This window comes from Mus caroli, unplaced genomic scaffold (genome assembly GCF_978045245.1).
Source record: "Mus caroli unplaced genomic scaffold, Mus_caroli_1 scaffold_10, whole genome shotgun sequence".
In the NCBI taxonomy this organism is placed as follows: Eukaryota; Metazoa; Chordata; class Mammalia; order Rodentia; family Muridae; genus Mus; species Mus caroli.
Window position 1 is genome coordinate 93,945,046 of NW_028227265.1, and position 27,397 is coordinate 93,972,442.

Here is a 27,397-nt window from a genome sequence, read left to right on the forward strand (position 1 = left end):
ACTGAATCGCAAACTAGAGCTGAAAACACAGGTGTTCATTTTTTTGCCCACTACCCCAGCACCATGCCTTCATTGTCCTAAATTGATCCTTGGACCCAAGAAAATGCTTATTTAAGACTTATCTAGACTTCTAGTGATCTTAAATAGAATTAAATTAATCCTTAAGCCAAAACCACCTGTGAGATGATTTGTTCTGTTCCTCGGAGAGAATTGCCAGCATCTAAGAGGTGTGAGCACCAACTGTGAGAACAAAGCCCTGGCCTCAGGGCAGGAGTGTCCAGGTCATGGGTCCCCTTCCTTCCCCCCTTTTAAGAGCCACACGAGCATTCACTTATCACGTGACATTTCATTGTGAAATAAGACGGAGCCACAGTCAGTCCTCATCGTTCTGTTGGTGATAGCCCCCGTTTGCCTGAAAAGACTCTCCTTGATGGATCCAAGCCATCATGGTCTGGAACCTTTCCCCCATCAAGTTGGTTTTCTCAAGTATTCAGTCACTATGATGGAACTCAAATACAAATGTCTTTCTCAGAAGTCACAAGGTGAAGCTTTGAGAAGGACAACTCAGTGATGGAAAGAAGCTGCCTGGAAAGCAATCCTGCTCCAAAGTGTTGTCTAAATTTTCCCAGTCCCCAGACCTAGACAGTCAGGGACTAGGCTTGGTGGGTAAGTGTACTTGGTCTACAGGCATGAGTTATTAAGCTCAAATTCTCATTACCTACATCCTCCTCAGACTCTGCATGAGTATATGGGCACATTTACCTGCACACACAAACACACACACACACACATTCACACACACACACACACACACACACACACACAGAGAGAGAGAGAGAGAGAGAGAGAGAGAGAGCGAGCGCCAAGGGGGAAATGTCAGCACCCTGATTCCTGAGCTGGCATGGTGCCCACTCCACACTCTGAGGAAACACTTGATAAGTTATGTTATGTACACATAAACAAATCTAAGTGACAACACATGCAGGCGCGAGAACACACACACACACAAGTATTCGAAATTTGAAAGAAAATAGAGCTCTTGTGTTCTAGACAGATCTCTGTAAGGAAGCAGCACTAAGGGTGCTGCTATAATACAAAGCAGGATGAAGGATGCTTCAATAGGAAGCAGGACCAACAATGATGCTGCAACACAAATCAGGTCCAAGAGTGTATCAACACCAGACATGAGCTTGTTGTGGGCTCTGGCAGGCACTTTCATTCACAAAAATTTACGTATGATAAAATTGCTTACATAAATTTATCACTCATTGCTGAATTTTATTACTGTGCAACTTGGGGATTTCATATTTATATTCATTTAAAGTATAGCCTACAACTTCTCTTTCCTCCCTTTTTGTAAAAGCTGTTAGAAGTACAAAGTGAACTGAGTCCTTTTTTCTTTTTTAATTATCTGATGTCATTTTTATAATAGTAACATCAATAAAGAGTGAGCTCTGATAATCACGGGACCAAGATATGATGAAAATGTTTCTGACCTTGGGTAAGTAGGTAGGACTTAAATAAGAAAAATAAATGTAGATGAACGTTTGGATAATTTTCAGTGAAAAAAGTTTAAAATATCAACCTCCATGATGGAAGGCACCACACAGTGAAAACGTGCCCCACACCCCATAAAAAATGCTATCCAGGCTGTCCTAAGAAGGGCAAAGAAAAACACCAATGACCATATTTTTTGAAAGGCAATTGAGGATTGCATAAGGGCTCAGAGGGGAAGGGTGAGCACACCCAAGCCTGAAGGCCTAAGTTCAATTCCAGGAACTCACAAGATAGAGGGACTGACTCCCAAAACTTGTCCTTTGTCCTCCAAACATGTGCAATGAAGAACACACACCCATACACTTGTATACAACATGTTTAAAAACATCTTAAGGCAAGATAAACAAATAAACAATTCATAAAAGAAAACTCAAGAAGTCACTCAACACACAAAAAGAGGGTCAACCTCACCAAGAAAAAAAAGACTGTAAACAAAACAAGCTCTCACTTTAACCAGGAAGACTAGCAATAACAGGTGCTGTTTAAAGATGTAGGAGAATGGGAATTTGCTTGCTCTGTTTGTAGGACCATAGATTAGTGTACACATACATACACACATACTACCACCACCACTGCTTCTATGTATCCTGAAAAATTAATCCAATATAACTCAGTGTTCATCTTGAAGCCTACTGATTAAAGTAGTTATAAATCCAGTTATGAAAGGCCAATTATTAAAATCACTAGCAGGTGGCTAAATCATTCTAGTGGACAAAAAAGTTTTCCTGGCCAAATAGTTCAGTTCATTCAAGTAGAAATAACCAGAAAATATACACAATGAGCCTTGGTGAACGTTTGTTTGGAGGGCATGTTTATGTGTGTTTGGTAAAAGAGTAAATAGTTTCTGTGTGGGCCTTGGTTTTTACAAAGCTACTCTAGAATTCAGATCAACAGATGGTTTTCCTTGAACGCCAAGTCAGTGAAGGCTTGAGGCTTCGTGACCATCTGGACAGTTATTGCCCAACTCTGCAGCAGTGGTGGGGAAAGAGCCACAGCCATGAAAATGACTGGCCATGTTTTCCTATAAAACTTTCTTTATAGGAGGCAACAGTAACTGACTCCTGTTCTCTCTAGTGGAGACTTCTCCAGCTAGACACATCATGCGAACTATACATGTAACTTGAATTTTTCTAGTTGTTACATTTAAAAACATAAAAGGTCCATGCTACTGAGTTTAGTATTGTACTTCAGCGTAAACAAACCAAATGATTGTCATTTCAACAGGTAATCAAATATTTTTCTGTTGACATGGAATTGTATACCTCTGGCCTGGCACTTGCTATATGGCTCAGATTGGCAACTCACCCTTGTCAATCCTCCTGCCTCAGCCTCTCAGCAAGTGCTGAAGCTGCAGGTATCCCACCACTATCCAGTTAGTACAACAACAACAATAATAATAATAATAATAATGAGCTACTTTTTTTTCATCCCGAGTCTTCAAAATCTTCCATGTATTTTATATTGACAGCACACTGGGCAGAGATGCTAACTACACTTTAAACTAGAGCCACGGTCCTGTAGAACGTACAGAGAAACTCATTCATGTACAAGGATGTTTAGGGCAGACCAGAACTCTCCATCAATTAGGGAACACATACATTGCGGTACGATCTTCTAATGGAACAAAACATGGATGCCAACGATGTGAACAGGATGATGCGTAAACATAAAGCAGAATTCTTAGGATGCTAAAGATTAAAAGCAGTTTATATCAAGGCTCAGGTACAATGTGGTACCAGTTACAGGCATCTTCAAAGCCCATTATAATAGACTTATACTTAAAGTCATTGAAGAGAGTGGGATGATGCTCACTGGCTTTAGAGAGTAGCAGTGCACTGGGTGGTAATGGAAAGCTGAATCGAGGGATGGATAGAGAGGACTCTTCCACAGAATCAGTCAGGTTTGACTAAGATAAACCTAGGACGGAGGGAGTAGGTCAGATAGCAGGCTTCACCATTTCCAGGTTCCAGATTCCAACCCGACACCACGTAAGTAAATAAAACACACAGATAAACTAAAAACAACAATGAAATGTTAATATATGAAAAAAAATCTCAGGGAAGACACATGAGTACCCGTTTAATTATTATGAGAATTTCATTGTCAGCTTGAAATCTTTGATGCCTGGAAAACAAACACTTCTCGTGCAAGTGGAGGGGACACCACGAGAGCGTGGATGGAAGGAAGAGCTTGGTATGACCTGGAAGGACATCATCACTTCCCCGAGGAAGCCACAGGCTCACAGGCTCGGTGATAATTGCTTCCCCCTCGAGAGAATCAGTGGATGGAAAGCCATGCTTGTTAGATCTGGACTGAGGTTGGGTGTTAGTCCTTCTGAATCCTGCCCATGTAAGAGAGAAGTCACCTCTTTAGAGTCTCAGTCTATAGACACACAGCACATTGTTGTTGTTATTCACATGCACACCCATGCACAGAAAACAGAGGCACCCAAGAGGAGACTGGATAAAAGTTCATAGCTGAGGCAGAGGTAGACTGTGGCTTCTTGAAACTAGCCTGCTGTTTCCCTGTCTTTAATTCTCAGGAACTACAGGTTCCAATCAGTAAGTCAAATTCAAGAGGCCCCAGGAGTGCTTCAGTATAAATGGGGACATACTTCCTGATATACATCTCTCTCTCTCTCTCTCTCTCTCTCTCTCTCTCTCTCTCTCTCTCTCTCTCTCTCTCTCTCTCACACACACACACACACACACACACACACACACAGAGTAAAATGTTAGGATTGTCAGGGATGCCACCCCATGATAAAGCACTTGCCCATATATATGAAGCCCCGGGTTTCATGCCCACAACTGCAAATAAGCTCCCATGAGATGTACAGAGGATCAGGAAGTTGAACAGAGAGGTGTGTAGCAATGGAGGATAGGGAATTGGGGTGGCAACCAGAAAGTCCCAGATGCCAGGAAAGCAAGAGCCTCCCAGGACCCCACAGGGATGACATTAGCTGAAATACCCGACAAAGGCAAAAGAGAACCTGTTGAGACCATATCCAGAGGTAACACATGGTCCCCGGGGTTGAGGGATGAGGCCACCCATCCATCTCCAAAATTTTAACCCAGAATTGCTCCTGTCTAAAGGAAATACAGTGACAAAGAGAGGAGCAGAGACTGAAGGAAAGGTCATCCAGAGGCTGCCCCACCTAGGAATCCATCCCACATGCAGACACCAAACCCAGACACTATTTTGGATGCCAAGAAGTGCTTGCTGACAGAGCCTCTCAGGAGCCTGATACAGCTGTCTCCTGAGAGGCTCTGCCAGATCCTGACCAATACAAACGTGGATGCTCACAGTCATCCATTGGACTGAGCACAGGGACCCTAATGGAGGAGTGAGGGGAAGGACTAAAGGAGCTGAAGGGGCCTTTTCTGGCATCAATGGGAGGGGAGGCACTTGGTTCTGTAAGGGCTTGATGCCCCAGTGTAGAGGAACGCTAGGGCGGTGAGGACGGAGTGGGTAGGTGGATGAGGGAGCATCTCATAGGAGCAGGGTAAAGGAGGAATGGGATAGGAGGTTTGCAGAGCGGAAACCTGGAAAAGGGATACCATTTGAAATGTAAATAAATAAAATATCCTATTCAAAACAAAAAACAAAAAACAAAACCAAAAAAAGAGCATCCAACTCCCAGAAGCGATGGTGCTCCCAGAACAGCATCAACAGCTGGCACCCTGGGAACTTGGGCCATCTGACCTCTTTGAAGATTGCCACTTTAATCAGGGAATGAGCCAAACCACATCACATTTTAAAATGAAAGGCAAGCTTGCCATCAAAGCCCAGACTTACAATCAAGACGGTTTTGATTCTTCAGTCTGTGTGTGCAACAGACTTCTTAAGACTCTCTGAGAAAAAAAATAAAAAGCTTAAAATCCCAAAGGTAGCTTGTGAACCTCAGCAGAGCGTTCTGTCAGATGTAAGGCCAAGCGCCAACAGGCGTGGGTTAACCATGTATAACAAGGCTCTACTAATAACGATAATTTGATTTGTTTTGATTTTGATTCCCAAAGCTGGTGCAAACCCTCTATCAAATGAAATCTGTCGTCCCATGACTTAAGGAAGTGACTTCAATGGACAAAACCCACATACACTAACTAGTCTTTCCTCTTCGGTGGGGGAAATAGACCCCATGATGTCTGCTCCGTGCTGTGACACATGACCTATTCTCGCTCAGACTTCCTTTCCCAACTCCCTCTGTCCATTGTGTGCAAGGTCACGGCAGATCTGTATAGAAACGCAGAACTCGGTGGCACGGCACCCAGCCACATCTCACTCTGCAGCTGCTACCGGGTGCTTTCAGAATGGCTTTTCCCTCCATTGTCCCGAGAGAGCGAAGTTTTGTAAGAGTGATCTCTACGCTACGCTGGGAGAAAGCTTTAAAAAAAAAATCAGCCGGAAGAGCCATCTGCCAGACTTCCTCATTCATGGGGACAGGCCTCATCTAAAAATACCCTCAGAGTCTCCGGAATGAGAGCTTTCAGAATGGCTGCAACCCTTCACAGAGGCCATGTGCCAGTGTGTGGCATGAGACCGTATCTTCAGCTTCATATTGCCGCCCCTGGTGATAGCACAGTACACAGTGTGACGGAGGAAGCGAACTCATTCTCCCGGCTGGATTTAGTTTACTTCCTACACACTTAGCCAAGAGCTTCCTGCCTCTGTAGCTACACATTTGAAAAGACAAATAATCCCCGTATTGGCGTTTGAAGCAAACTCCTTCAATTTTGACAAACACACCACCAAATGGCTAGAATCGATCACATCTCCCTTTAAGTTTAGTGATAACATGAAAAAGACCTAATGAGAGAACTTATAAAAGACTAACATTCCTGTCCCAGAAGTAGAAGCCTCTTAAACAGTTCTGCGCACCTTTCAAAACCACTCAGTGGAGGTCAAAAAGCATTGGCTTCAGATTCGAGCCATGGGCTAATGCCTCAATGACCAGTGAACACACAGCTCTTACCATGCTAACCCCCAGCCGGAGATGTGATCCTCATCAGGGTGGCCTGGCAAGCCCCGGGACAGGCCGGCCAGTGACTTCAAGCCAGCCAGTGACTTCAGGTAGCATGGAGCTCCAGCGGTGGTCCAGAGTGCGTTCTTCCACTGCTGTGAGTCCCCAGCTCCCAGCTCCGCTTCCCTTAGTTCCTCTCTGACTTTTCTATAAAATGCACTTCCTGAAGGAGCACAGGAAAGCAGGGACGGCTCTGCCTCTGACCCGCGCCTTTAATCACCAATTGTCTTATTTGGCCGGCTCTAAAAATACATTGCGTTTCTCTACTTACTTTCTAGTACTAAGCCCCCCCCCCCCCCGAAAGTTAATTAAGTCATTCAGATTTGCTTGGCGAATAGAAACACCCCTTTTGGAGTTTCTCTCAGATGTCCGCGTTAATTGCAACACATTCTCCTTGCTGTCTATCTGCAGTAGCATTTCTAAGATCCCTGACAACACACACACACACACACACACACACACACACGTTGCCTGCTCTGTGCTGAGTGTTGCTGGAGGATGCAACCGTGAATGGAATCGGCATAACCCCTGTGCTTCGACAAAACCTGCAAACGGTAGGGAAACATTTCTCAAGCTATTTTGGGGAGAACGCAAGCCACGTCGTTAGAACGTCTTGCAATTCTGGCTCAGACTCTTTCTAGAACAATGTTATCATTGCGACAGCTGAATGTAGAATCCTACACAGAGTGCCCACAGGGATTCTTTATCTTGCTTGCCATATTTCTGTTACTTGCATGGTGCAGAAGAACAAATCACAGGCTTTCTTTGGCATGCTCATTTTGAAATATTCTCCTCTAATAGCTACAAACACATTAGAAAACACCAGAGGGTAGAAGCCGGGTAGGCTGGTATATGTCTATAACCCCATGCTGGGCAGTGGCAAGTGGAAGCAGGTGGATTCCAGAGCTTGAAGACCACCTAACTCAGTGGTTTTCTCTGTAGGTCACGACCCCCCTCAGGGCATATCAGATATTTACATTATGATCCATGACGGCAGCAAAATTATAGTTATGAATTAGCAGCCTAATAGTTTTATGGTTGGGGGGTCGCCACAACATAAGGAGTAATATATAAACTAAGTAATGTATTAACCGATTGCAGCCTTAAGAAGGTTGAGAACCACTGATCTAGGCGAATGGTTAAGCCAGTGGTTCTATTGAGAGATGCCCCCTGACCCGCTAACGTAGATAAACACTTGATCCTCAGAGGGTGAAGTGGTTTGGAAAGGTTTAGAAGGTGTGGCCTTGTTTGCAGAAGTATGTCAGTGGAGGCAGGCCATTTCCAGTTAGCTTTCTCTGCTGCATGCTTCGAGATGAGAGTCCTCCACTGCCCACTCCTGCCATCACGCCTATGGCCCGCTGCTCCATGCTTCCAAACCCGCCACTATGGACTCTACCCTTATGGAACCGTAAGCTAAAATAAATCCCTTTTTTCTCTACGTTGCCTTGGTCCTGGTGTTTTAACATAACAACAGACGTGTAACTAATGCAGCTAGGCCCCAGGTTCAGTAAGAAACTCTGACTCGAAATGATAATAATTAATAATAATAATAGTAGTAATAATAATAATAATAATAATAATAATAAAGTAATAGAGGAAGGTTCCCAGTACTAACCCCTGGTCTGCACAATGCACTCCCCATCTCCATCTAACCACACCCTCACAATACAACCCTCCCCACCTACACACACACACACACACACACACACACACACACACACACACCCCTATACAAAGAGGTACACCATTTTAGTCAATATACTACCCCTTCCCCTTATAGATTCATTTTTCAAACGAAATTCATCTTCTCCTGGTCACCAAAGTGCCCAGCACTTCCTTCCTTGCTCCCTGTCCAGGCAGAGAGGAATGTCTTCCTTTCCCCTTCAAGCCTTCCACCCTTAGATGAGCACTGGCTCCCCTTACCTACAACCCCCAGCCCCACATTCCAGTCTTCAGGCAGCCCCTCTCTCTGGAACTCACATGGAACTGTGGGAATCACCTGGCTGGGCATATCTGCATAAACCTGGTTAGATTATTTTAATTGTTTCATGTAAAACAAGCTTTTTTCTACACCCAAACCAGACCCTGGTTGCAGGGCTATGTCATAGGCAGGGCATGCTGGAACACAGAGTAAGTATCTTGATTCAGTTTATCTGCCTCTGTTTCAATATCTCCCTGGCATCTGGGAGAAGACACCCTCACCTTAAGACACAATTGTCCTTGCTTGGCAAAACATGCCGGAGGCTGTAATGCCAGGCAACTCTTGATTGAAGGAGGGAAACTTTCTCTTATCTACAAAATGCAATAGTCTTAAAATAGCCTGCATTTCAATACATTGTATAGTCTTTTCCCTCAAAAAATTAGCAGTTGGGCTAGTAACAAATGTAAAAAGAATCTGTTACTGTCTTTGGTGCATTAAAAAACAAAACACCAGGGTCTTGAGGATTCCAAGCTAGCTCTAAAAGCTACCTAACTGATGTTAGCCTTGAGCTTTTCCTTATCTCCCCATTCGTGCTGTTTGGTGAAGATGTTCTAAGAGTTATTTTGAAAGTGCCAAGGACTGAAAGGAACTCAAAGGACCAGGCTGCTTTGGGGTACCTTTCATACTCACTTATTTGCATGTATAAGTATAGAAAATTGGTTTCATCCGTGGTCAGATGACATCCGCACAATGCAGCCTTGTTCATTTGCATGTGGAACAAATGCCCTCGCTATTCTCATGAGACGTTACAACCTTACAGCCTCATTGGCTCAAGTTTGCATTTAATGCACGCCGTTTAAAAGTAAGAATGAATCTTTTAAAAATGGGGAAGGGAAGCCATAATTGATTCAAGAGAATCAGTAATAGCGTAAAATATATATTTAATCTTTGCTCTAGTTTCCTTACCACCAGACTCCTGAAATTTAGACTCCAAAATGCTAAGTATCTTTTTATAGATTGGTGAGTCGGCTGATGGCTGACTGCACCTCGAGGAGTTGTACGATGGAAGTTGGACGCAGGGAGAATGACCACGGCAGGAATAAGGAGTTGGACTTTTAGCCCATTTCCAAAGCTCTGGAGGGTGGAGAGGGGCTGAAGGTTAAATTAATCACTAATAGGGAAGGCTTTAATCAACTGTGTCTGCACCATAAAAACCTCTATCTATAAACCCCAGGGATGGAGCGTAAGGAGCGACTGGAGACCTGAACACATCTATTTCCTGTGAACGGTACATCAAAAAGGGCACAGAAACTCTGCACCCTGGCCATGTCCCTTGGCCTATTTATCATTCCTCCTGCTTTCCATCAGTAGCCTTTGGGAGCTCTTTATAATAAACCTATAAACGGATCTATTTCTAGAGTTGCTTTAACAGATCAATGGAGCCCAAGGAAGGAATTATGGGAGCCCAGTCGGAAGCTCATGTAAATAGCCAGGGACTTGTCATCAGGATCTGAATGAGGGTGGAGGCAATCAGGGACTAAGACCTTAAGGTGTGGGACATTGCATTGTCCCCAGACAGAAGGTGACAGGACAGGATGAATGAGGGGACAGTGTTCTGTGCATAACCAACTGCATGATGTTTATAGACAGGCCTTGTGTGTTTGACCACAGAAGTCTTTATGTATTGCTGAGAGAGTGTATTGGATGAAGCACCTCTGGTTTTTCTAGTTATTATACTTTGCATCTGGGTCATCACCTACAGACTCAATGGGTGTCATATAAATCCATATGCTGAGGGTCCTCCAGCAAATCCGTGTCCACTGATGGCACCTTTAAGAACAGAGTGGACTGTAGGGCTCTGACGTCAGTGATGTGCAAACCCACTTTGGGTCCATCACCTGACACATTACTATGTGACAGTGCAAAGTTTAGGGGACAGAGTCTCTTCCTCACTGCCAGTCTCTTTCCTGGCTCAGGCGCAAAGTGAAGATGCTAGCCGACCATCTTCACATTTGTCTGAACCCTGAGCCACAATGAACCCCCAGCCCCCACTGAAGTTGTTGTCTAGGGTGTTTTGTCATTGACAGTAAGCTAGCTAGCATCCCCGAGAAACACACATGCACCCGTGCACCTGTGACTCATTCAATGATCAAAATGCTAAAATTGGCCCACAGACCTTGGCAGGAACCTGACCTGTCACTATGTTTTGCTGCTAAAAGACACAACGTTTGTTAAAGATGGGTCATCTGGATTTCCGAGATGCAGTCTTGGGATTATATCACAGGTATGTGTTTTCTCACAGATGTTTCTCACAGGGCTGTCAGGTTCAGGGGGGAAATGGCAGACAGTTGCAGCTTCCTGGGCTGTGATTTCAGTGAAGGCTAGAGACGGAGACAAAGCTATTGAGGAATAAATGGTAGGCGCTGAAGAACTCAACAGCTAGACTCCATTGCCCAACCTATGACCCTTGGTCTCCGATCCAATCCTCTAAGTACCCAGGTTCCAGCTACAGTCTGGAAAGTCTGCTCCATACTTCTGTTCACCTGAGAGCGGTGGTTGGGGAAAGGAGACAAATACAGTTAAACACTAAGCAACTGCCGGTCACAGAAGGCTTGTCCCATGACCTGCCCTGCACATAGACAGGGCCCTTGGGAGAACAGCTAACCAAGTAACTGATCAACCTCCTGAATGGATTTCCGAGTCACCTCAAAGGGCACTAGTGTGGTAGCTTAGCCCGAGCAGTGGGTTTCCCAAGATTGCTGAATGTGTCCTGGAAAAAAAAATGTGCTTAGTTCCCCCATTTCCGCTTTCCATTTATAATGTAAAACATTAATGTTGTCTCTAAGAATGCCGGGAAGGTTCAGGGGTTAGTATTTATAAGTAGTAAATAGAACACCACTCATCGAGAAAATACTAGTTAGATGGATGGCCAGCCACATGATGGGATAGACAGATGGATAGATAACAGAATGATGACGTCAGTAGCCTCCAGTAAATCAACCTGGCTTTTTTTGCCCCTGAAAAATCAGAAGGGTTAGAGAATTCTCTCCATGTTTCTGTTTTCATTATGGCTATTTAAGGGACCTCAAGAAAGAAATATAACCAAGACAATGCTTTATGGCACACTACTCTAAGTTAACCAGAAAGAATAGATTTGCTCATAATGCAGACTTCATTTTGAATCTGTGTGCTCAACATTTGAATCATGTATAGTCTAGCTTCAGATCCAGATGCCAACACAGCCCCAACCAATCAGGTTACTTGACTCATTGCCCCCAGCCAATCATGTAACTTGACTCATTCCCTGGCTTTCAGTGTAGGAAAACGGAGGGAAAGGACAGCCCTTATTGTATTATCCTATCGCTGCAGAAAAGAATCTCCTTCGAGTACCTCAGGCTTCCCAGGACAAGTTCTTCCTCCTCATACCTTGTCTTCATGGACAAGCAAATACCTCCAGTGGATGACTCAACCAAGCCAGTAGAAACCTCGTCACTGTGTGAGTCACTGTGGTTCTCGTCTTAATCTCGCTGTTCTTGTAATAACCCATCCATGAAGATGACCGATTTACTGGTTTTGGTGAGTCTGGTTTTAGGATTCTCGTACTCCTGTTCGTGGTTGACAAATAGGTCAAGTCCACTTTCCTGACCCTGTACCCATACCCCACTATACTTTCTTTAAAAATCAGTGTGTATTTATAGTAGACCCCATTTCTATTCCTCTCACCTCCTTTTCAGCTTAGAAGGCTGCTTGTAACAAAACTAACAGGGTGGCCTGCTTGCCCATCTTTACTGCTGGTTCCAGTCTGTTATCCAAGAAGGGTCAGAATTACACGCCTTGGTCTACTCCTCACCACTCTCTTACCTCAATAGCTCCATTTCCTTTCCCCGCAGCCTTGGCTACAACCCCCTCCATCTGGATTACTCCAAACACATGACATCCGTGCCTCTGCCTCGGACTTTTCTAGAAAAACGTATGAACATGCATCTAGGGCCACAATTAGTTCACACGAGGTCCCCTCAGAACACAAAGATGTCACCCTAGGATTGATATGAACTCTTGAGGCACAACAAACAGACAAAATGATCTCATCCAAGTAGAACCACACTGGAAGTCTTGTATTTCTTAATTCAAAAGCTTATCATGGAACCATGGTAATTGAGACGGCGGAGCTTATTTGAACACACATGCGCAGACAATACTCGGCAGGGTAGGTGAGTCCATTGATGGAATCAGACGGTCTTTCCAACAAGTGATCCTAGAATACTGGATGAGTTTGGACCTTAACTAATGAAAACTAGCCCAACGCAGATCAAAGACTTCAATGGAAAGTCTGAAACAGTCACATCGTCAGAAGGGAATAGGAGCAAAGCTTCATGACGCTGCATTTGGCAATGACTTCTGGGAAATGAACCCAGGGGCACACAAAGGAAAACGCTAAGTTGGACTGTGATATGTGAAAGTCTTTCATACATCAGTGGATGCACTCGACTCAGTGAAAAAGCCACCCACGGGCTGGGAGAAATACATTTGCAAACACCTCTTCTAACAAGGATTCAAGACGCAGTGCACATAACCCAGTAACTACAATAGTAACAACAGAAGCTTAAAACGGCAAGGCCCCAAATAGACATTCCTCCAAAGACATTTTAAAAAGCCAGAAAGCACAGGGAATGATAGGTTTTTTTTTTTTTTTTTTTACATGACTAATCATTAGAGAAATGCCAATCAATTACAATAAGATTCTACTCCAATACTTGTAAGGAGAGCTACTATATAAAAATCTAACAAACAATCCTGGGAAGTTACACATTGTGGGGAAATCTGAGTTCTTGCTACCACTGGCGGGGATAATAGGGGGACAGCAGTTACAGGACATCACTGTGTTGTGGCGGCTCCTCAAAAAAAAGTTGTTTTTTGAACTAGATATAAAACGATTCAGGATTCCAAGTACTGGCTACCCCTAAAAATCAAAGGCTGGGGGCACAGGGGATCCCACACAAAGCAGCACCATTCACAATAGCTGCAAAGGCGGAAGCGATCCAAGTGTCCATTAACAGATGGACAAGGTATGGGACACAGCAGTTTCTCAAGCCTCAAGAGGACATTCTGCCAGAGCACAGCACAGATGAAACTTGAAGATGCTGTGCCAAGCAGACTAGCCCATCACAAAAAGACAGCTAGCACCTGACCCCACTTACATGAAGTGTCTAGCTCAGAACCAGAGACAGGAAATAGAATGGTTGCTGTCAGGGTGCGGAGGGAAAGTGGTGAGCTATTGTTTGATGGGTATAGTTTCGGTGTTTTGCAGGATGAAAAGAGTTCTACTGTACAACTTCATGAGTACATAGGCAACTCTCAAGCCACAAGTTCTGTTTCTGCAGTCCTAACCAGTCAGGGAGAGGCAGTACTTAGAACTAAAAGTGGTTTCTGGTGGAAATAATTCACATTTAGTTTCTGATCACTGATTTCCATGTTATCCAGCACAGCCACCACCCACAAGTCAGTTACACTGTGCAGATTGTTTAAATAACTCTGGAGATGATGTAGGATAACTGGGAGGACTTGGCTAGGACATACGCAAATGCTAAGCTACCTTATAAAAGACCTGAGCGTTTAGGAAGGTTAGTACCCATGGGTAGTGCTTGAATCTGTGTCCTATGGATATGAGGTAATGACCATAGCTATTACACTGCTTTGCATGTAAAAATGGTTAAGACTATAAACTCTATACTAGGTGTAATTTACCACAGCTTTAAAAAAAAAGTAAATCACCTACAAAGTTAACAAGGCAAGTTTCCTTTTGGTGGAGAAGGAAGCTGGGCCTGGAGGTACAGACCTGTACTCCCAGCAAGTTAGAGCTAAGACATAGGGAACACAAGTTCAAGACCAGCCTACGACATAGTGAAACCCTGTCTTCGGCTTTAAGAAAGGCCTGCTGGGCATGTAGCTTTGTGATAGAGTACTTCCTTAGCATGTACCACCAGAGAGACATAACAGGTTCCAGTTTCCTTGTGCCCACGTTAGTTTATACTAACGGTATTTTGCAATGCGTCTGTGGCCCTTCAGTAATTTCACTCCATGTCAAGTCTGTCCACGGTTTTGTGCATTTGTTTTAGTTCACTGCTTTTGGCTGCTATGAAACAGTTCCATCTCATCCTCAATGACATTTCACGGCGCTGCTTCTTAAGAGATGCATACCTGAAAGTGTTCGAACTTCCTGCTACTATAAACAACGCTGCGCTGGTTTCCCTTGTATATGTCCCTTTATTAACCCCTGTGTGTATTTTTCAAAAATAAAGATTATGTGGATATGGTACATATTCTAATAGTTAATTTTACGAGATCATTTTACCAGAAGACATGGATAGCTTCTTTTCCCTCCTTTTTGCCAAAATTTGGTAGTAACTGACTTATAAATCTGGTGTATGCCAAACTTGCTGTTTCTCAATTTCATTTGTTTATTGCTATTGCCATGATTTTCCTCTCTCCCTCCGCCACCCTCCCCTCCCCCTCATGTATGTGTGTGTCTGTGAGGGGGTGGGGATAGATGCAGGTAGGCTGTGTGCTAAAGCTCCTGACTCTCAGTGGGTCCTGGGACCTTTTGGTTTCCTCTTTCACACTGTGATTATTCTGCCTGCAGCCATCTTCATGTATAATGACAGAAAGCAGGGGTTTAGTGTGGCTTTAGCTCTATCCTTTCCTTATGATAAACTAGTTTGCTAAAATCATCCAAGAAACAATCCACACTTTCCCCACCAATAAATGGTCCAGGATCCACTCAGAGCCAGTCTTCATTGTGTAGGGATTGAGTAAACATCAATATAAAAGACAACTCAGGCCCTGAACTATAAGGGCCTGGTGTATTATACATGCAAGGCTCTCACAGGCTTTCTTTACTTTTGTAGGGAATGTGGGCATGCTTTGAGAGGAGTATGCACAAAGGATCAAGGATATATGCTTAGAATTGACTTTACAGAAAATTTCTCTATTGTCAGTTTTGGAGGTGACAGGGATAGATAACGGACACTTACAAAAATAGTAAGTGAGGCTCGGGGATAGCTTAGCCAGAGGAGTGCTTTCTGTGCAAGCACGTAGACCCACATCAAATGTTAGGGCTAAAGGCAATTGATGATCCCAGGCTGGGACGGTGGTGACAGGGAGATGCATGGGGCTTATGGCCAGCCAGCCTGAACCAATTGGCAAGGCTCAGGTCCCAGTGAGATATCTTGTCTTATACAACCTAAGGTGTATGATTTTCAGAGGGAACACTCATGAGGTTGACCTTTGGCTTCCACATACACAGGCACGTGTTTGCACATCCCCCCTAAACACACAGAAAAGAAAGAGAGGCAAGAAAGAAAGAAGGGAGGGAGGGAGGGAGGGAGGGAGGGAGGGAGGGAGGGAGGGAGGGAATTGATTGTGAATGAAGGCTGTCAAGTGAGTTCATGCTGTCAGTGTGAGCAGACTCTTGGAAAGACAGGCTTACTTGGACTCATGTTTGAGATACAGTCCATCACAGTGGGCAGGGCCCGGCAGCAGGTAACTGTGGCAACAGGAGCGAGTGGTAATTGGTTATATTCATGGGCAGTCAGGAGCAGAGAGGGGACAAGAAGCAGAAAGGGCACAGGGCACAGGAAATATAGAATGGCTCTATAAATCTCAAGGCCCAGCCGCTAGTGACACATTTCCTTCGGCGAGATATCTCGCTTCGCCTAAATGCTACACCCACAGAAATGACCGAGGACAAAGCATTCAAATGCACGGGGACATTCTTTACCCGAGCCATAACACCAAGTAAGTGTGACACATCGGCACATAGCTGCCCTGTTCTTCTATAAACTCTTATAGATGTGCCCTTTGCCCTGCTGAATATCTTTACATAAAAGATGATCTATCTTATTACCAGTTTGTATTAGAAAAATCACAGCATTTGTTTATCTAGTTCGAATTCATAAGATTTCATTTCCACACTGAGACGAATCCTCCACAGGATTCTGACACATTTCTCATATCTGTTCCCTCGCCCTCCAGTTTTGGATGCAGAAAGCCCACAAGGCAATGGATGAACACACGCGGCTTAACAGATTTAAAGACTGGAAAAATAAAGTTAAGGTCTATAAGGAGAAGGACTACCTTAAGAGACAGGTAGTAAGTTAGTAATAAGTGTTATTCACTCCAGCAGAGCTCCGAAAGGTTAGTGTTCATAGATCATTCTAGTCACTCACTGAGCAGAAGCAAAACATCTTGACATTCCAGTTGGAAGTCAGAGATTACATTTTCTGCTAACACTCAACTACAGAACTCTAGGCTAGACAGAAAACAGACCCCCATCCCCTAAGTAAAGGAAGCATTGAACTCCTAAGTTAATGTAGAGACTGGTTACTGAGTGCCAGCCTTTTCGCACCTTAGATGGTCGATTTTAGGCTTTAACGCCAATTTCTGAAACAGCTAGCACAGGCATCAGAACTTCCATCTCTGCATGCCCTGCAGACATTACTAATCAATCGCAGCAACCTTTATCACAGGCTAGGTTCTCCCATAAAGTGCTAGGGAAGTCTTCTAACTGACCTGAACTGCCATAGAAGATCCTGCTCTCCTGATAGTGGTCAATGGGCCACAAAAGCTTACTTTTGCTTTGATCTATACATTTTAGCTATGAACTATTTTAAATGATGACTGGTTTTAAATTTCTAGGCTCGTCTTCACTTTCTTCAAGTTTCTGTTACTTACTGTCACGTCTACTGATATCAACAATTCTCGTAATTATGCAGTGTATTTTATTCCCATTAATCCTGACTGCCTACGTGGAGCACCCAAAGGGCAGGGGCCATCCTGATGGGTTTCCCACAATTCAGGAGCATACGGTGACACCCTATCTTGGTTTGAGACTATTAAACATGTTTTAAAACAGCTGGGCAGTGGTGGCACATGCCTTTAATCCAAGCACTCAGGAGGCAGAGGTAGGTGGACCTCTGTGAGTATGAGGCCAGCCTGGTCTACACAGCTTGTTTCAGGACAGTCAGGGTTACACAATCCCTGTTTCAAAAACAAAACCACTTAGGCAAACGGGTATGAAATGGCTCAAAGCCAAACTCCTGGAAGTCAAGGAGTCATTTGCCAGTGACAGAAACAATAACCTGCCAAAGAACAATACCTGAGGGAAAAGAGAAGGCTGCTGGACTAAGGAGGTGGATCACTGGTAAGGTTTGCTGACCAAGAATGAAAACCTGGCTTGGGATCTCAGCATCCCAGTATCCACTGGACACTGTGGCACAGGCCTGTGACACCAGTGCTTGGGGAAGACAGGTAGAATGGTGTGTATGTGGGATGTGGAGGCTGGATGGCCAGTCTAGCAGAAATGATGAGCCTCGGGTTCAGTGAGCGAGCCTGTCTTCAAAAACTGAGGTGGAGAAGTGGTCAAGGTAGACCTCGGACACTGGCCTCTGTGTGCAGGCTCACAGAGGGAAGTACGTGCACACATACGTGCACACACGTGCATTCACTACCCAAACGCACTGTAAAGAAATAAAACATAAACAAAAGGGAAAGATCTCTTTGCGAAAACAGCCTTTAATGTGGAGGTTTCCCTTGTCACCCAGCCACTGTGACAAAAGTCTGCCTGCTGGGAAAGCACACAGAAAAAGTCACCCAGCGCACAGGAAAAGCTCGTTGAAGTAGGGAATCTTACAGAGTTGCATGGGAAGAGCTCGAGCACATGCTTAACGTGAAACATTGCTTGGGATCTGTCTACAGCCACTAGAAGCAAATGCTCACGGATTTCTACAGAGTCTGAAGGTGTCTACGATCAGAAATGTAGTCGTTGTTGCCTGCACAGCGGATAGCAAGGACCGTCTGCAGCTAATCTCTCAACCGTGAAAGAACGAATTATAGCTAATCAAACCAACAATTCCCATAACATGCCTTGGGGTACTAGCAGAGAACTGCCTACCAGTTGGTTACTTCCATGCTTCGGAAGCAGTCAGGTCTTCCCAGCAACCAAGTCCATTTGGTTACTAGATGCAGACTGAGGACTGTCATCTAGTTTCGGTCTGTGTTTCCAGACTTCTCTCAGAAAGTATGAAAAAGTTCTACTCAGAGAAGCAACATCACCCTAGAATTCTTGTAATTTGCTGCTCAGGGGAAAATTCTAGATGATTACTACCTGAAAAGAGAATTCTTCTGGTAAGAGGGGATTGGTTCCACACACCTGCTCAGCTTAAAACCAAACCAAACCAAACCAAACCGAAAAACTAAGTAGCAATAAGTAGCAGAGGCCACTTGCAAGACTGAAATGTACAAGCACTGGAGAGTAATGAATCCAAGAAGGAATGCATGGAGCCCCACCGTGTTTGCCCACCTTGAAGGATGGACAATTATTAACCTCAGCTTATTCAACTCAAGGTGGCAACGTTCCACTGAGCAGGAACAGGCAGGGAATTACAATGGGTGCCCAGTGAAAAGCTAGAGAGAAACTTGCTTAATCCATAGTGTGCTATGGCCTTCTTAAAAACGAAACATTCCTTCCGCCTGGGCGGTGGTAGCACAGTCCTTTAATCCCAGCACTTGGGAGGCAGAGCCACAAGCAGATGGATCTCTGAGTCTGAGGCCAGCCTGGTCTACAGAGTAAGTTCCAGGACAGCCAGGGCTACACAGAGAAATCCTGTCTCAAAAAACAAAAACAAGAACAAAACCTAACTAACTATTCTGGGCTGGCAAGATGATACAGCGTGTAAGGGCATCTGCATGCCCTGAGCCCAATGCTCAGAACCCACCCGAAGGGGAATCTGACCCCAGGAAGCGATTCTCTGACCTTTACACACACAGCCTGGCACATGCACCCACACACATCATACTCAGCAATAATTTTTGGATGTTTATTCTGTGCTATGTGCACATGTGTGTACACATGTGTGTGCACATGTATGTGCATGTGTGTACTCTGCACATCAAGAGCATGGTGCTCAGAAGACAGTGTTGGGGTGCATGCTGGGAACTGAACCTGGGTCTTTTCCAAACGCAATAAACACTCTTAACTATGAAGTCATCTCTCCATCCCCCTAGTAATAATTTTTAAAAAAATTCCTCCCTGAATATCTACTATATATGGTTCTTTGCTAGAAGATGTGATAGAAATTCTAAGCAAGAACTCATGAGACATAACTGGTGCACTCTCGGGAATGTAGTCTCTTGAAGAGATGAAAACGTGGGCCAAGTTTTAATGTAATGCAAGGCACACTGTGCTACCATCATGAAATGAGGCATGAACAGGGCACAGGGCTACCACAGGACTTAGGCTCAGAACACTTCATATTCCAAGTTATTTGCTTCTTCTGTCAACTTCTCTTGAGCATCATGTCAAGTAAGAAGGTAGGTGCTTTTCTGGAAAAATTAGTCAACAGGACATATACCTCATGACTCGTGCACACTGAATTGAGTTCATGGCTCTGCTACTGAACAGAGAGCACAGGCCACGGCGAGAACCCAGATCTACGAGAACAGGTCTCATCAAAGACAGTCAAAGCAGGGGAGAGCCTTTGGTTGTCACACCGCACACCTGCTCACTGAGGTCACACTGCACACCTGCTCATTGAATTCACACAGATGCAATCCTCAGAACCCAAGAGGGAAAAAAAAAACCCTATTGCTGGACTTTTAGCATCTTGCACACAGCCTAATATAAAAAGTAGGTCATTAGTAGATGTCTAGTGATTTAAAGAATGTCTAACTCCTAGAAATAGTCATGGGCATATGCTCAAAACTGTATAGAAGTTCTTTAAAGATTGTATTATATACACACATACACACAGATATACATACCTATGTATATGGGTGTATATATATATATATATATATATATATATATATATATATATATCCATCAAGTCAGCAATTGTTAAAACATAAGATTAAAAGACAGGAATTAATTTTGGGAATTAATTTTAATAATTCCTGCCTACAGAATATATAATCCCCCGTTTCCAGATTCTGTCTACAAGCCCATGGGAAGAGGCCAACTGCTGGCTTGCCTGTGGTGTAGCAGAGTATAGACTTCACTGTTGACGCATGGGCCTTGTTCCATTTGTTCGGCTGTGTGTAGAGAGTATGCAGTTTCTCCCACAGAATGTGCTCAGCATGTGTTCACCCTAACCCAACTCCACCTCTCATTTAAACATGTCCAGAAAGGCTGCACATAGCTAGAGAAGATTCTCTATATGCAGTGCTTCCTAACCACAAAGTGACTTCAAATTGCCACCCAGATAGGCCCATGCAGTCTCAAGACTTCCTATGCCCTGGTGTCAGTCCCTATGATTCGCTACAACATGGACTGGGGCTGATATAAAGTGTTAGAAGCTTTAATCAGATTGGATATGGACACTGAAGATAAATGGCCATCTCAGTCACTCTCCTCCTGTCCTTGGGGGATCGTGCTGTGTGACCACGGTTCGGGAGGACACCACACAATGAAGACGTGTCAGTTCCTCCCGCTAGCAAAGTGCACAGATGCCCTAGCCTTTGTGCTTGGAAAGAACTCTACTGGTGACATTGTCCCTCCAACAAAGGAGGGGACTGAACAAGGATGAGCCTCATTTCTGGGCACCCCAAAGAGGGAAAGAACAATGTACAATGTAATGGGTTAAACTGAAAATTGGTAACAGCAGAACAAAAATATCGCCCACTTCCGTGGGGGAAACTTTTTCTTACATTATTTACCTTACCTGACCCAGACCATACAGAAACATAAGCCCAGATGTTTTCTGATTCCGCCATCAAGTTCATCTCTGACCCTGGCCCTATCGCTCGAATTTGGGGTCTCTTTGAGAACTGCTTGTCTGTTGCTCTAATGAGACAAATGGCTGTCTACTGCCCTTGTCGCTCAAAAGTTGTAAGTCATGTCAAACTAGATTTGGCTCTGCCCAGAAGCAAAAGACACAAAGCAACTGGATTTCTGGGCATGTTAATTGCTTTCCCAGGTCCTGCCGCTCTCCTTTAGCTGCCTCCTGAAGGTGAAGTGTGCACACATGCATGCATGTCCGCACGCACGCACAGCTCACACTTCTTGCCTGCAGTTTTTGGTTTCCTAGCCAACAACCAGCAGTACTTGTCAACCCTTATCTTGTAATCCTGCCTTGAACAAGGTGACCCAGAAACCAGGTAAGGTCCATCACCCTAAGCGGTGTGAGTTTGTGGATGCAGGCAGTTGCCTTGGCAGCAGTGAATAAGAAAGAGTCCAGATTCAGCTTCACGATCCCATGAGGAGGAGGCACAAGGAAGGGGCGTTAAATAGGCTCAGAGAGCCCATCTTGCAAGACATTACAGCAAGAGGTTAAATAAGAGCGATAAGCTACTCATTGTAACACTCAATATAGGACATTACAAAGCCACGCCACTCTCCTCAGGGTAGGGGTCAGAAAGCAAGCAGGTGAATCCATTTCTGTTTCTCCACACTATGAAAGTAGAAGGAAACGCAGTCGTGCATGCAGCAACCTTTGCCTAGGTGCTAAGCTCACATAACACACATGATGAAGTTGATCGTTTAGAGACAGTCTGGCCCCAAGCCTGGAAATCAGATGACTCTTCTATGTTGCCTGAAGATGCTCCAAGATTTTCATCTTGGAAAACTGATATCATCTTCCCTAATTACCTATGTGTCCCATGATTGGTGGGACTCAGCCCTGGCTCAGCTGGGGCTGTGTGGGCCGCTGACATTTTCATTCACCAACAACTTGACTTCTGACATCAGAGTACTTCGGGGTTCTTTGCAATCTCTTCCTTAAGAGAATTCCACATGGGCTGATTTCCAGAATTCAATGCCAGTTTATGGTCCCAAGCCTGCCTTCGATCTACTCACAGGGATATGTAAAGAGTCAAAAGACAATTCCAGCAGCACAGGGAAACAGACTGTTTCCCCAAGTGAGGGAGCTTCTCTTATTCTTGAATGCCATGGTTTTGAGATTCCTTTTGCTTATTTGTTTGTTCTTGAAGAAATGGAACCGATAACCTCTGAGGTTCCCACCTTACTTGAGCTGCATCTAACCCAAAGGTTTTGTTGTAATGGATTGGACCAAGGGTTTCTGGATTCATCCTAGATACTAATTAAAACACTTCCTGAGTCATGTTGCTATGGTTACCAAGATCTCACCAAGAGTCATAGAAATGATGCTTAAGTGAGAAGTTTTAGTCACTTCTCTAAGACTTTGGTGGTGTTCCCAGGACTGATTCCTACAAGATAGGGTGCAACTGTGCACACTTAACACCCGCGGTGCCTTTTGCCTGGATATTAACTAACCTCCTCAGTGAATTCTGGCCATTTCATTTCAATAATGGGGTTGCAGCCTCATCCGGTTCTGTGAGGAAAGGCACTCGCTGCCAAGCCTCAGCACCTACAGGAATTAATATGGTAGGAGAGAACTGGCTGCTGCAAGTTGCCCTCTGCCCACAAAAATAAGCATAAAAAATAACCTTGAAAGATAGAACTAGGCAAGTATAAGCATCCCATCTAAGAGGCTCAAGGAGACATCGTGTGGCTTGCTCTCCTCATAAGGACGAGACAGAACGGAGAGCTGGCTTTGAGAGGCTGACTCTGGTTCTCCAGCAGCACCTAGGACTGAGTCACACAGGCCCCACTGTAGGGTTTTTCTCTCATACCCTGCTCTGTTCTGTGTACACTGGAAGGTTCGGAGCTGCACTACAAGTTCTGGCTAAGTTGCCAAGGACAGCTTTAACCTCATGTAGATTTCTTCAGCAATCAATCCCTTTTGGCATCCATGGACAATAGCTGGTGATTGGTCTCTCCTGGGACCAGTCTAAGAATAAAATGACCTATTATGTCTAACACCTGAAAAATCCATTTTTCCCTGTTGTAATGCAAACGCAGTTGCTGAATCATTCGAGCCTTCAGGGAATTAAAACTGTAACAGAGGGACCAGACAAAGTCTACAATCACCAAGGCTCTGGAAGGTGTCAATACTGCATGGTGGGTGGCCAAGGGAATAGCAGGCAGAGCAGTGGTCATGAGAACAAGGCTCTGTTAGATCACATCACAGCCTAAAAAGCCTTTATGTTCAAAGCCAACTGTTACAGCGGCTTCTCTCTGTGGTCAATTCCCTCGGTTCTGACAGCGACCCAGAGGTTGCCTCTCAAACAGAACCCCGTCTGCAGCAAGACTAGAGAGACCATTTGGAAAGCCTGGCCTTTTGTCATATCGGGTCACTCCTCTCTTGATCAAGATCAGTTTTGCTTTCACCAAAAGGGGGAAAAAATTCCCCGGAATTTACATTCCATTCACAGTTCAGTAGCTTAGAGAAGACATCTATTTTCCTGGAGCCTTTGAAAGGCATATGAACTTAGCAGAAGAATAGCAAGGCAATGGAGAAAGAAAGCTGTGAGCTTCAGCATGCTGACAGCAAGCGGTACTCTTGCTTCCTTGCAAAAACCACAATAGAGGTTCTTTAACCATGTGCAAAGCTTAAACAAACAAACAAACAAACAAAAAACCACAAACTAACCCTGTTAAGGCCAAAAGGCAGTAATAGTTTATTGCATACATGCTTGGCTTTAACCTGCCTAATTCCTGTAGCATGACCCCCTTTAGCCTTCTAGTCTATGTTGCAACAGATGAAGTTTCAGAGTTTTCCCTAAAACACTGCAAGAGATACTTAGAGATCTGGGGAGCTGACGATTATAAGAAAGAATGTGGGAGTCGATTATAAGAATGTAGCAAAAGGAGCAACAATTTGCTAGGGTTGTTTTGTTTGCTTTTGTGACACAGGGGAAGCGGTGGATCCAACCCCAGGCCTCACTCACAACCCCAGGCTAAGCACAGGGCTCTGTCACTGTACATGTGTCCATCCCAGCTTTTTCTTTTCTCTTTTTCTTTTCACGGAGCTAGAGACCAACTCTGCTGCTTTACATCAGCCACTGAGCTGTATCCCCAACCACTCCCCCCCCCACCCCCGTGTTTCTTTGCTTTGTAAGATTCATTTCAAATAGCCAGTCGTCCCCCCCACTCCCACCCCCACCCCACACACACTGCTTCCAGGTTTGTTTGCAGAGTACACACACACCAAACAGGAGTTCCTGCTTTCTCAAGGCTGAGCTGGGCCTCTGGGAAATTTACATAGTGCACAATGGCCTTTGGGCAGACACTGGTGTCTGACAGGCATCACTCGAGGATGGCCCGAGGCTTTCCTGAGAGGCAGCAAAAGCAAAGGTTTCTGGGAAAGGCCCTACAGACAGGTGTTTTTAGTTAAGACTCTTTCCATGTCAGCCCCAGGGTACTCACCTTGACTTTGGAGGTGGGGGAGGGGGTGAGAATGCCTCCAATCTGCCTCTGTCCTTTGGGAACTCAAACGCAAAGGAAGCCGATTTGCTCATCCCAGAGTTAGTTTTGCTGTTCTGCCCAGAGGTGCCATCGATGGGATGGAGACGGTGCCAGGTAGAGGAGTTTGAATGGTCTGCCGTACCGTTTTCCAACTCTCTCCCCCAACTTTGACTCAACTCCTGCCCCACCTCCTCCTCCTCTTCTATCCGGCACTGGCGGCTCCAAGCACCAGTCTGGTATCTTGGTCGCCTCTGGTCCAAGGCTGAATAGGAGGTGGCTGGTGGGGGACACTTGGCAGAGTCACCAGCAGTGGCAACACCATTGGTGTGACAGGAAGACGTTAGGTTAGCAGGGACTCTAGACAAAAGTTGGGGTCCAACGCTGCTACCGTCGCTGTGGTCAGTCAGTGGGGGGGCTGCGGGAGACACCGGGGACCCTCCGGGGCTGCTTTTGGACAGCTTGGGGGGAATGGCAGGCTTCTCTTTGGATGTGTTTTCAGTCACATTATGTGGATGGCTCTCCCTTGAGGTTAGCCCCTGCACAACCAAAGGCTCCTCTTCACTGGCTTGTAAGTCCTGGTTCGAAGGCCCACGTGGCCACTGCACCCCCACGGCAGAGTCAGGGCTGCTCAGATAAATAGTCCTGTGGTCCTCTTCTGGGTGAGCAGCGATGACAGTGATGGTGGCTGCCACCTGAGAAGCAGGTTTTGCACCTTCCCTGTCCTGGCTCCAGTTAGGGGGCGTCTTCTGAATCCAGGTATCACCTGTCCATACTTGGCCCTGGCTATGGCCAGCTGGGACCTGCTCTTTCTTGGGCTCGGGCCTCGGAGGCCCCGGAGCTGCCTTCTTCCTCTTGGCGCTTTCGGCGTAGATGGGTTCAGGCTGCACAGGGTCCCTAGGAAGGGAGGCGGGCTGGAGTTCCGCAGCTTGACCCACACATTTGCCAGAGGTGAGAAAGTGGCAGCTGGGGTCCTGCTGCTTCCCTGAGGCCGGTTCCTTCATGAGAGAGCAGTAGTCGTTCTCAAGGTGGGGAGCGAAGGGGCTGCTGGCCCCGCTGCGGCTGCTGCCACAGGACAGACCATCGGAAGAGCTGGCGGCCTCGGAGTTAAGGGATGGCTTCTTGGGGCCCAGGCGGGGCGGGTTCGCTGTGGATCCCTGACCACAGCACTCTCTGGGGAAGCTCAGACCCTGTTTTTCCTCTTCTGTTGGTCTTGTACGTGGTCCCTGCTCCCTGCACGTGGGTGAGCAGTCCCCTCCACGTCTGCCAGAGCCCTCGGTGCTATGAACAGCATCTTTGGATTCTGGACAACAGTCCAGAATGGAACAGTACTCCCCACCTTCGCTGTCTCCTGAGGGTGAGCACCTTTGGTCACTGTCATCCTCCAAGGGCAGGGATTCCCGCAGGGGCTGTGGAGAAGTGCAGGGCCTGGGGCCCTTGGGGCAGCTGGATGTCATCCCTGCAAAGGCAGCCAGCTTCTGGCGAAAGCTCTCGTGAGCCGAGGGCAGCTCTTCCCTCCCAGCCTTCTCTTCCTGGAAGCTCACTGGTTGAAAGGCAGTGTTCCTATCCACTCGGGCCTCCAGGTTATGCAGTCCGACCATGGTATAGGCTGGGGGACAGCGAGAGTTGCCATCTGTGCAGGCAAGAGGGCTTGCAGGCTTCTGCAGTCCTCGGAAGCTGCCTAGGTAAACTATTGGCTCATCTTCCTGTTTCGGGAGCAGGAGCTTGCCTGGGGTTCGTCTCCAGTTGACCTACACAGCCCCAAGGGTTAAAAACAAAACAAAACAAAACAAAACAAAACAAAACAAAACAAAACAAAACACTTGTTACTCTTTATCAGAGAAGGGAGAAGAGAAACAAAGTATGGGGCAAGTGATAAAGTCAACACCTGTTTCAGACAGCACACAAGGCCATCCCAGCACTCAGGTCTATCCCAGTGGGTGGGCAAGCAATGGCAATGCCATCCCACGTTTGGCCTCCCCAGAGCTAGCATCACGATTGGACACACAGAAAGCATCTCTATTTCTAAATGCTGAGCTATGCATCCCACCCAGGGATGCTAATGCCTTTGGCTCACGTCTGTTATGTAACAAAAATCAGCACCAAACCCAGAAAAAGTGAAGACTCACAAGCACTGGGTGAAACAATTCCACTGGATGGAAAATAGTTTGAAATTTTGTTTAATGCTTCCTTACTGGATAATCCAGCTACGGCACATTCCTGAAGAAACAGGCTATAACATTTTTTCTTTTTGTCTTTCCTTCTTTAAAAATAAATATTTTATTATTCTACATTTGCTGCACGCATCTCTGAGTGTTACATGTGCGTGCCTGGTACCCAAGGAGGACAGAAGAGGGCATCAGACTTCCTGGAATTGGAGTCATCATCTGTCGTGAGCACACATGTGGGTGTAGTCATCACTCCAGCCTTCCTCCCCGCACCCCTACCCCCGTATGATTTTTAAAAGCACCTCATATGAGTCAGTGCAGGCCAGGGGACAAAGGGATGGCTTCTGAGCTGGGTCCAGGCTTGCTAGGTTCTCCTTTGAGCTTTGCCACACACACAGCTAGCTGCCCTTTCT

General features: G+C 45.5%; 1 protein-coding gene across 2 annotated transcripts in view; it reads right to left on the minus strand.

Annotated features, from left to right (window-relative positions):
* Prag1 (PEAK1 related, kinase-activating pseudokinase 1) overlaps positions 1 to 27,397 on the minus strand; it is a 53,215-nt gene that overhangs the window by 18,931 nt on the left and 6,887 nt on the right. For both annotated transcript variants that reach the window (XM_021170718.3, XM_085844018.1), the window contains exon 3: positions 24,781 to 26,567. In XM_021170718.3, the coding sequence (XP_021026377.1) occupies positions 24,781 to 26,567 (1,787 nt within the window). The remainder of the gene's footprint in view (positions 1 to 24,780; positions 26,568 to 27,397) is intronic.